Source organism: Kogia breviceps, chromosome 4, assembly GCF_026419965.1.
Source record: "Kogia breviceps isolate mKogBre1 chromosome 4, mKogBre1 haplotype 1, whole genome shotgun sequence".
Classification (NCBI taxonomy): domain Eukaryota; kingdom Metazoa; phylum Chordata; class Mammalia; order Artiodactyla; family Physeteridae; genus Kogia; species Kogia breviceps.
Window position 1 is genome coordinate 116,755,197 of NC_081313.1, and position 11,120 is coordinate 116,766,316.

Here is an 11,120-nt window from a genome sequence, read left to right on the forward strand (position 1 = left end):
GCCTCAGAGCCCTTGGCCTGTGTTGGAGAGCCAGGCCCTGGAGTCATAGAGACCTGGTTTCAAATCCTGACTGCCATTTATTGACCTTGTGGCCTTAGGCAGGTAAGCCTCATCTGTAAATGGGGCTAATACTAGTTAGCAAGTTACAGAGAGAATTCAGTGAGAAAATGCATGCGAAATGCTTAGCACAATACCTGGCAGAGAGTGAGTGCTCGTTATTAGGGTCTGCTATTATCGTGTACTCTAGGAAGATAGGAAAGGGAGGGGTCTGAATGCTCACCCCAGTAAGCCTCACATCATCTGGGGCTTGGTCCCAACCCTATGGCCTGGTCAAAACCCTTCTCTCCAGGCCTTAGTTTCCCCATCTGAAAATCACATCAAGAGCCAGTTCTGGCCTCTGGGATGGGGTGGGGGGGGTGTTCACTATCCTGAGTCTTTTTTTCTGTATCTCTCCACCTCCTTCCCCATGGGCCCCTGTGGGCTCATGGCTCCTGCAGTTTGGGGTGAGGAGCAAGAACCATTCTTCTCCATTTTACAGATGGAAACTGAGGCTCAGTGTGGGGCAGGGTGTCAAAGTCAACAGGAAGGGACAGGATGGAGCCACAAACCTGGGCCTGCAGACTCAGTCCCTTGGCCAGTTCTGTGGATATGTGCCCTGTCCCCACCAATTCCTTGGCCCACATATCTCTGAGCTGGCTTTCCCTGGCTTGTGCTGTGGTGAGGCCCACCGGGAGGGAGGTCCTAAGTAAGTGTGTGGGCTCTGATCCCAGGCTAGTGTCAGCTCAGACATCTCCACTTTAGGGAACCTTAGTCTAAGATCCAGGAGCTCCCAAACAGGGAGGCCATCATTTTCTCCAGATCACAATTGCTTATCAAACTGCCTGTTCTAAATGGGGCAATCATAGTACTTACTTCAGCAAGTGGGTATGAGGATTCGATGAGACAAACCATGTCCATTGTCTGGCACATAGGAAGGTCTCCATACATGTTAGCTCTTATCCTCATGGTGCCATGTTACAGATGGGGAAACTGGCTCAGAGGCCATATGCCACAGTCACACAGCAAGGAGGGCCTGGTGTGTGACTCTTCCAGAGAAGGAACCTGGCCCAAAGGAGGTACCTGTTGAGGCAGGCCTTGTCTTTATCAGTGGTGTCCCAGGACCCTTGTCTCGTTCCTCAGAGCCCCAGGTCAGGGAATACCTCCTGCCCGGGACCTCAGTGTTTTTTGTCCATGAAGTGGGTTGATCTCCTCCAGCTCCTTTTGGGAGCTCTGTAAGGGAGAACAGAGACCCCTATACTCCTGGGTTTTCTCAGCAGCATGTTTCAGTTCTCAGGCAAGGGGGTTGAACCTGCCTTGAGAAGAGGGTCATAAAAGGCCAGGGGGTATGGAGTCAGGGAAATAGGATTGCAGCCCTCACCCCCATTTTGTCCTTGGCAGTTGGTCTTGGGGTGTTAGTCTTAGGGAGGCCCTAGTGGTATTGAGGGCGTGTCCCACCCCAGGCCATCTGCTGGGTGCTAACAGTGGTCAATGTGTCCTTGTATGTGTGTATCCATCCATAGCTGGATATGTGCCCTGTGCTCTCCAGCAGGGCCTGCATTTCTCCTGGCCTCCAAGACCAGTGTCCCCATGTGTGTCTCCCTGGGCCTGAGTAGGGCTTTTTTTTCCCTCTGGAAACTCCCCAGGCTGAATCATGGAAATCAGAGATGAAACCCCCCCCACACACACACCCAATTGCTCAGCTCAGTTCAACCACCGTAGCCTGTGGTCTGCCCTCCCTGCCACCACTGGCCTGCCCACCATCAGTCAGTCTGTCCATCTTGCCTCTGTTGGAGACCAAGGACAGCAGCCCATCAAGGTGGCTGGAGGGGCATGAAGGGGTGTAGCAGGGATGTCAGGAGTGGGCATCGAAGTGTGGGGAAGTGTGCGATGAGCCAGGATGTGTGAGTCTGCAACCCGGGCCTACCTAGACAATGGCAGGCCCTGGTGGGCCAGTGCCTGGGGTCCTGAAGGCCCTGATGAAATGCCACCTCTTCCAGGAAGCCTTCCTTCAGCAGGCAGGACGGCTGGGAGGCTATTCCAGCCAGCAGAGTAGGGGAGGGATGGTGCCTTGTGCAGACTCTGCCCTTGGTATTGGTGATAGTTGCACAACTCTATAAATTTACTAAAAACCATTGAATTGTACACTTAGAAATGGGTGAATTTTATAGTAAGTAAAAACTGTACCTCAGCAAATCTGTTAAAAAAAAATCCTGCCCTTGACCTCAAGCCCCACCCCGTTGGAACCCTGCCAACCTCATACCACACCTCGCACCCACTTCCCCATTTCTTAGGAACCCTTTCAGGTTCGTGTCTCCTTTGGTAACCTCTCCTTATCCTTAACTCACAGGCTAAGCAGCCCCTTCCTCCAGAAAGGTTTGCCCCACTCGGTCCCTTTCCCGCTGTCTCTTTTCACATCAGTTCATGAGACCACCAGCCCAGCTCCTGCGTACCCTTCCAGAGCAGTGGCGGTCTGTATCCTGCACTGTCTCCCTCTCCCCAGGCACAGGGCATGGGCCGCTGTCGGGTAGGTGGTGGAGGCTGTGTGCAACTGAACATCTAGAACATCTCACTGTGGCCACCTGTGTGCATATCTCCATGCACACAGCACTATCTCACCCCACAGTGCCCGCCTGTCCTGCCCCCTCCCCCATTGCTGTGTGGCCTGAAGGGCTCAGGACAGAGCCCTGCTGGGGATGAATCCTGGCTCCCCTGGCACTGAGGGAGGAGTCAGAGCCACCACCTCTGGTGACCTCATTGCCAGCTGGCATTATGATGTCACTGGCCCAGCATTCCGGGTTCCTGCTTGGGTATCTCCAAGCCCCCCAGGTGGGGACACTCCCCTGGGGTCTGTAACAGCTCATCCCCCGGACCATGTAAAGGTGACGGGCATGGTAACAACCGTGGTGGGGCGGGGGCAGCCTCGGGGTAGCTGGGTCACCTTTCCCTGGCAGAACAAAGGCAGTCACAGAGCAGGGTGACTAACACTTGGGCTCTGGGTTCAAGTTCTAGCCCTACTGGGCACCGGCTGTTTGAGCTTGACCTGACAGCTTGAACCTCCCTGAGCCTCAGTTTCCTCGTCTCTGAAATTGGTTAATAGTTCCTTTTTCCCTGAGTACTGGGGAGGAGTCAAGGAGGGAGAGAAGACATGTAAAGCATAAGATTACGGGGCCTGGGACACAGTAGGTGCTCAATAAATGCTAGCAGATTAGGTCAGTTAGTTAAGGGAGCCTTAGAGTCGCTTGGTGAGAGCTGGTTAGGGAGGGGACGGTGTCCTGTGTCTTTTGGGGCTGGCCAGGGCCTGGGGGTAGAGGTAGAGGTGGCTCCACTGTCAGGGGAGGGGCCCCAGCTTTGACTGTCCCGCACTTCCCAGCTCAGCCAAGTGAGCTCCAGCCCATAGGAGGTGGAGCCCACAGCCTGGCCCTGAGACCAGGAACCCACTGACCCCCAGCCCTCCTTCCTTTCTCCTCCCAGGTTTTGGGCCAGAGTGGGCTGGGGCTTGAAACAAGCTGGGTCTCATCTGGCCTCCCCTGACCTCTGCCTCTGCCTGCCTCTCCTGTAGGCATGTCCACCTGCCTTCTCTTTGTCCTCAGGTCCTTGCATCTGGGACTGTCTCCTCAGGGCTCTGTTTCCATGTCTCTGAGATCCTCTAGTCTCTGAGCTGGGCCAGGTACCCTGTGTCTCTGAGCCCAGTTGCCTCAGTCTGTGTTCCCTATGATGCTCTGTCGTCTAACCTTGACCCTTGCCCTGTCCTCTCTCAGTTCCTTTGTCTGACCCACCCCTCGAGTTCTCTTGTCTCGTGATCCTCTGTCCCCACCACCTGTCTCTATTCTTCTGGCCCCATGTCCCCCTCTGCCCCCCAGCGCTCTATGCCTGGGTTCCCCCCCTCACCCCCGCCCCCTGGGCTCTGTCCCCGCCCGTCAGCCCCTGGTCCCAGCTCCCGGCCGGCCCGGCTCCTGCATGGACAAAGGGGTCCTTTGTGGGCTGACCGCGGCTGGCGGGGCGGCGGGGCGCTGGCTCCGCATTACTGATGAAACGGAGCCCTTTGTTGTCCCTCCTCAGGCGCAGTATTTCTTTTTGGGGGCTGGATGCGTTCCTGGCAGGGCCGATGATGGATGCGCCCGCCGCCGCCCGCCTGCCCGCCAGCTTTCCCTCCCGCTCATTCCCGCTCCGCTTCAACGCAGCCCCAGCTCCTCCCCTGCCGCCTGGGCACTGCCAGGCCCTTCCTGGCCTGGGAGGGGGTTGCTGTGTGCCCTGCAGTAGAGGCCGGGGCCTGGGAGAAGGTCTTCTCTTATGTCCTCCCCTTCCATGAGTAGGGCATGTGAGCCCTGTGGTCAGTGGTCCACTGGGACTAGGGCATCAGCTTTTCCCAGGGTCTGAAGGAGATGAGCCAGGTACAGGGACAGATCTGGAACAGGCTTGGTTGGAGACCAGGCTTCGGGGACTAGACGTTGGTATCTGTCCACTCTGGGGTTTGAGTTGCCCTGTGTGCCATTCCCCCTTGTGTACCCCTCACCTTCACTTTCTGAGGCTGACAAACCAGTGTTCTACCTGCAGCACCTGTTCAATGACATATCACGTCCTCTGGGTCTGAAATCCAGACCTGGGGGGGTGGCGGAGTGGGAGTGGGGGGGTGGCTGGGGGGAGTTATCCCTGAGGAAGGACAGAAAAATGAAAGATCAGAGAGATTCAAAGAGGAGGCCAGAGATGAACAGAACATGAGATTAAGTCCCCACCAAGAGAGACTCGGGATGGAGACAGAAGCAGAGAGACTTAGCCAGAGTGCCAGCCCTGAAAGCAGGCCCGGCTGTGTCTGTGTCAGAGGGAGCTGACTTCTAATTGACCTGCCCGCCCCACACGCAGAGCCAGATCCTGGAGCTGGGAGGAGGGAGGGAGTAGAGCAAGAGCAGCGTTGATGCAGCTATCGATTTCTGCCACCAGCCAGCAGGCCGCAGAGGCGGGGGACACACAGAGGGGCTAGGGCGCAGACTGCTTCCCTCCCCACATCTCCAGCCTGCGGGCGTCTGCCTTCTTCTGTCTTCTCCCTCAGCCTGTGTCTGGGGCTCCTGGGGCTGTGATCCAGGGCAGAGCAGCTGAGCTCGATGGGCAAGGGCTAGGCGACTTGGCATGACAGTCTCTGGCCCTGATCTCACTGGCCCTTGTCCCCAGCACCTAGCCAGGGTCACTGATGCCTGGAGGGGTACTGGTCTCTGAGGACAGGGGCCCAACAGCCAGCCTGGGCTTGGCCCTTAGGAGGTAGGACGGAGCAATCCCGGGGCATGTGTGACCCCCTTCCTCTTACTACGATCTGACCTCTGTGACACCCCTAGCCCAGTCTGGACACCCTGCCTGGCCCTCCTGGGTTTGTCCTGGTGGAATCTGCCAGCTGGCCCAGCTCTTCCTCACCACCCATCCGCCTTAACTAGGAAGGAGCTTAGGTGGGCCAGTGCCTGCTGCGGAGAGGCAGGGAGTGGCTGTCTGGCTGCTGATGCCTGCCGTTCACCTCACCCTGGAGACAGAGCTTTTCCCCCGCCTGCACTCACTCCTCCTCGTGGCCACTCCTTAGCAGCCCTGGACCAGGGGCCCTGCCTGCTCGGGGCCTCGATTTCCCCTTCTGTAAGTGTACAGGGTTGGACTAGATGACCTCCTGGGCCAGGCTGAGTCCTCTGACTGGGGGATGGTGGGGTTGCCTGTGGACAAAGATGCAGTGTGTGCCGCCCCTAAGCCCAGGGCTGGACAGGCCCAGCCAGATGTGCACCTCCCCCTTGCATCGCCAGCTGCTCGGGGTTGGGCCCCGTCCTCCCACCCCTCTCCTGGGGGTTGCTGGGCCATGGCAGGCAGATGCTAGAGAGCCAGGGCTGATGAGGAAACTACCACTCGGCTCCATCTGGAACAGTTCCTTCTAGAGCTCCTGGCCAAGGAGCCTGGCTGCTCACATGCCTTAGTCTTGGGGCCTGAGCAGAACAGGCTCTGTCCTGGGAAGGGGCACCTCAGACACGTGGACGTGGCTGAAGAACAGGCTCCATTCCCTAGAGGGTCACACCTACTCTCTGTCCCAGCTGGGCAGCAGCCAGATGTCCCTCGGGCCCACAGTCCTCTCTGCTCTCACTGGGACCTCCATCCAGACCCATCTGGGAGCCAGGCTGGCACATAGCAGTGAGCCCTGGGTAGAGACAAGGGTCCTGAGGTTAGAGAGAGGGGGGGAAGTGTGTGCTGATGTGTGCACAAGCCCCCCACCCCCCTGCTCTTGCGAGAGAAGGCTCGTCCTCTGGCACACTGCTGCCTGTCCTCTAGCAGGAGGGTACATGCTCCTTGAAATAAGGGTTCTGCGCTCTATTTGGCAAACTCTGTTAAACAAAGTCAGATTCCTTTACCTGCAGAACTTGCCAGTCAGGGCCTTGAGATAATTAATGTGTATTAGGAATCTCTAATGAGCATCCATGGGCAGCTTCCCATACTTTTTGGTCTGCATCTCCAAGCCGTTCAGAGACTGTGCCCACCCCTCTTCTCCATAGTTGGGTCAGTGAAAGATGGGGAAGCAGAGGGTAACCTCTGAGGTTAATCAAGTTCTCCTGCTCTCTCCTACCCCCAGCACAGGAAGGACTGCCTGCCTCCATCGGGTCTTCCCAGACCCTGGCAGGGCAGAGGGGGACCCAGCTGAGCCTCCACCGTGCCACTTGGTGGCTGTGTATCCATGGGCTAGTCAGTTCTCCCAGACTTTGTCTTCCTCACCTATGAAATAGGATATTACTAGCCACTATTTGTGGGTTTCTTGTGAGTCTTAACTGAGGTAGTACAAATTAGAAACTCCTAACTGTGGCTGGCACTTATTGAACGCCTAGCCAGGCTGCGGTGGTTACAGTGGCGATACAGCTGGTGGTGGAGGAGGCCCTGACCCTGTATCCTCTTGTCCCGACAGAGTGAAGACACTTCCAAGTGGACGCCTGACAATGTGCCTGCGCTGAGCAGCAGAGCCCACCAGGCATCTCTGTCGTGGGCGGCAGGACCCCAGTGCTCATCTGTGGACTCCCCGCAGTTGACAGGTTCCCCCACCAGCGGGGTCTGGGCCTCGGCCCCACCATGTCGAGCCTCGGCAGTGGCCCCCAGGACACCGGCGGTAGCAGCAGCGGCAGCAATGCCAATGGCAGCAGTGGCAGCGGCCCAAAGGCGGGAGTGGCAGACAAGAGTGCAGCGGTGGCTGCTGCTGCGCCAGCCTCGGTGGCGGATGACGCACCACCCCCTGAGCGCCGGAACAAGAGCGGCATCATCAGCGAACCCCTCAACAAGAGCCTGCGCCGCTCCCGCCCTCTCTCCCACTACTCTTCCTTTGGGGGCAGCGGTGGCAGTGGCGGTGGCAGCATGATGGGCGGGGAGTCTGCCGAGAAGGCTGCCGCGGCCGCAGCCGCTGCCTCCCTGTTGGCCAACGGGCACGACCTGGCGGCGGCCATGGCTGTGGACAAAAGCAACCCTACCTCAAAGCACAAAAGTGGTGCTGTGGCCAGCCTGCTGAGCAAGGCAGAGAGGGCCACGGAGCTGGCAGCCGAGGGACAGCTGACGCTGCAGCAGTTCGCGCAGTCCACGGAGATGCTGAAGCGTGTGGTGCAGGAGCACCTACCGCTGATGAGTGAGGCGGGCGCTGGCCTGCCCGACATGGAGGCCGTGGCGGGCGCCGAAGCCCTCAACGGCCAGTCCGACTTCCCCTACCTGGGCGCCTTTCCCATCAACCCGGGCCTCTTCATCATGACCCCGGCGGGCGTGTTCCTGGCTGAGAGCGCGCTGCACATGGCCGGCCTGGCCGAGTACCCCATGCAGGGAGAGCTGGCCTCCGCCATCAGCTCGGGCAAGAAGAAGCGGAAACGCTGCGGCATGTGTGCGCCCTGCCGGCGGCGCATCAACTGCGAGCAGTGCAGCAGTTGTAGGAACCGAAAGACTGGCCATCAGATTTGCAAATTCAGAAAATGTGAGGAACTCAAAAAGAAGCCTTCCGCTGCTCTGGAGGTAACGGCGCCTTAGAGGGAGGTGTGTGGGCTCTTGGGTCTGTCTGGCAGTCCAAACCCACCCCCGCCCCCATCCCCACCTTTCCTGCCTGGGCAAGTGTCTGGGGGATGGCCGGCCTCTCCCTGGGCTCTGGGGTCCTAGGCCAGGCTCCGAGACACCAGTTCACTGCCCCAAGAGTCAGAGCCACATCCCGAGATGCCCTTAGGTTGTAGTCTGCAACCTAGGCAAGCATGTAATTCCAGGCAGGGACTTAGCAGAATCCCACCAGGCCCCGGGATTCTGAACCCCTCCTGGAGTTCTGGGTCAGGTATTGAGATTCCCACACAGGTCTTAAGTCTCTGACTTTCAGATGTGTCCTAAAACTTCCAGTCTGTGACCTAAGATTCTGGGCCTCTCCCCTGCTCCATGTGAGGGGTTCTGTCCTATAGACCCTCTGGCTTTGAGGGATAAGTCCTTCATTTGCCCCTTCAGAGCCCAGCCTTTCCCCCAAGGCCACCCAAGGATAGAGCAGCTCCAGTGCTGACTGCTGTGCTCTGAAACCTGGAAGACCCTAGCGCTAGGTCCCTAGCTGACCGATTTGGGGTGCCTGGAGGCCCCAAGTTCAGTCTGGCTGCATAGTTGATGGCCAGGGTTCCTATGGGCCTGGGGTTAGAGGGTGGCTTGAGCCTGGGATGTGGGTAAAGCCTGTCCACTATGGGATTGGCTTTGAGAAAGCAGAAGGGTTCCCATGCTGCTTTCTCGCCACCCTCATGGCAGGACCTGTCCCCATGCCCCCAGCCATGAGAGCCTAGCTGTGGTGCCAGGCCTGGGTACAAAAGCATCTTTTCAGCCTGCTGTCCCTGCCCTGTCCCCGCCCCTCTACGAGTGGGCTTGACGCAAACGTCCAGAATGGTTGGAAAACAATAATGGCATCCCAGCCATGGCTATCCCCCCGCAACTCACCCTAGCCCCAAACCTCATACCTGTTCTCCTGCCCAGAAAACACCTGTATGCACACAATGGCACCCGCTCTCCTCTCATGTAGAGACAGACAGATACACACACACACACACCCTGCCCCGTACACAGTCTTATTATAGATGCAGCCTTTTAATAAACACAGCAAGCATCCTTCTCAGCACAGCTCCAAACACACTACACACTGTAGCTTAGCTCAAGGCACACATCCTTGTATGCGTCCAGTGCACACGCATACACACTCGTTTGACAGAGACGTGAACACAACTCCCAGATGCATCATGGCCACCTGCCACTTGTAGCCTTTGGACCAGGGAAAGGGGTCTTGCTGTCTGGAAAGAGGGTTCCTGGGCGCAGTGGCTCAGGAGGCCTCACGGTGCTCCAGGCTCTCCGGTGGTCCAGCGGGTCAGGCTTCTCTGGCCTGGCCAGGATGGCAGGAACTCCAAGGGGTGGCTGCTTTTACTCCATGCCCGTTCCTCCGCCATGAGGCCATCCACGGGGGAACGTCTTTGCACCAGGCCCAGCCGGACCCTGACTGAACTCTCTCCTTGTTTTTGTCTCCCGCCCCCGCCAGAAGGTGATGCTTCCAACGGGAGCCGCCTTCCGGTGGTTTCAGTGACGGCGGCGGGAACCCAAAGCTGCCCTCTCCGTGCAATGTCACTGCTCGTGTGGTCTCCGGCAAGGGATTCGGGCGAAGACAAACGGATGCACCCGTCTTTAGAACCAAAAATATTCTCTCACAGATTTCATTCCTGTTTTTATATATATATTTTTTGTTGTCGTTTTAACATCTCCACGTCCCTAGTATAAAAAGAAAAAGAAAAGAAAAAAATTTAACTGCTTTTTCAGAAGAACAACAACAAAAAGAGGTAAAGACGAATCTGTAAAGTACCGAGACTTCCTGGGCAAAGAATGGACAATCAGTTTCCTTCCTGTGTCGATGTCGATGTTGTCTGTGCAGGAGATACAGTTTTTGTGTAGAGAATGTAAATTTTCTGTAACCTTTTGAAATCTAGTTACTAATAAGCACTACTGTAATTTAGCACAGTTTAACTCCACCCTCATTTAAACTTCCTTTGATTCTTTCCGACCATGAAATAGTGCATAGTTTGCCTGGAGAATCCACTCACGTTTATAAAGAGAATGTTGATGGCGCCGTGTCGGAGCCCCTCTGCATCCATCCACGTGTGCGGAGCTGCCGCAAGGAGCTCACAGAGCGGGAGGGAGCAGCCCACCCACCCCCCGGGCCCAGGCCAGCCTCGCTGTACCCACGGTCCCCAGAATGGGATCCCCCCCAACCCTAACACTGATGATTTTGCAAAAACGAAAGTTCTGTTCGTTTATCCATTGAGATTTGGGAAGCTCATGTCTCGATATTTCCGATCCTGGCTACTTCCCTTAGAGAAAATAAGCCCTTTTTTTCTGGCCTCACTGATGGCAACAGAAGAAAGGGCTTCTTTGCGTGGCCCCCTGCCGGTGGGGGTGGGTGCCTAGGGGCCCCCGGTGGCCTGGGCTCCCTTGCCCATGGCCAGCTTCCTGCTGATGAACATGCTGTTTGTATTGTTTTAGGAAACCAGGCTGTTTTGTGAATAAAACGAATGCATGTTTGTGTCACGAAGCACCACTGGCTTCTTGCTCTCCGGTTTTGGGGCCTGGCTTGGGGGCTGTTGCTGGTCAGGGGTTGTCTGGGACTACCTTGGGAAGGAGGAAGGATGGCCCAGGGACATTTAGAGTGGGGATCTCTTGGGAAGTGAGGCCGTCTGGATCCAGAAGGGGGGCAAGTAGGAGCAGCCCTGGCTGACGGGATGGAAATGCTCTTCATGTGGAAGTGGCCGGTAGTGGAGCACCTCACCTGCCTGATTGTACCCCCTACCTCAGGATCTGGACCTCCAGGGACCTTCACTTACCTGGGGCCACCTTCTCTGTTCACCTCAAGTCATCAGGTCCGATCAGTGAGTGCAAAGTAGCCAGCAGTACTGGCTGGGGGTGGGGACTGAGCTACCTGTTCAGGTTCTTATTTGTTCTTCCCTGCAGGGATCTAGTAAGGTGAATCCCCAGGGATCAGTTTTAGCCCAGGTTCATGGGGACCTGGCTGTGCCTGGCGCGCGACACACACAGACACACACACA

The 11,120-nt window shown here is 57.1% G+C and overlaps 1 protein-coding gene across 3 annotated transcripts in view; it reads left to right on the forward strand.

Annotated features, from left to right (window-relative positions):
• Positions 1–10,609, forward strand: part of CXXC5 (CXXC finger protein 5) — a 34,333-nt gene extending 23,724 nt beyond the window's left edge. For all 3 annotated transcript variants that reach the window (XM_067031758.1, XM_059061315.2, XM_059061316.2), the window contains exons 2-3: positions 6,956–8,034; positions 9,566–10,609. In XM_067031758.1, the coding sequence (XP_066887859.1) occupies positions 7,117–8,034; positions 9,566–9,610 (963 nt within the window). In that variant the 5' untranslated portion in view covers positions 6,956–7,116 and the 3' untranslated portion in view covers positions 9,611–10,609. The remainder of the gene's footprint in view (positions 1–6,955; positions 8,035–9,565) is intronic.
• Positions 10,610–11,120: the final 511 nt, after the last annotated feature.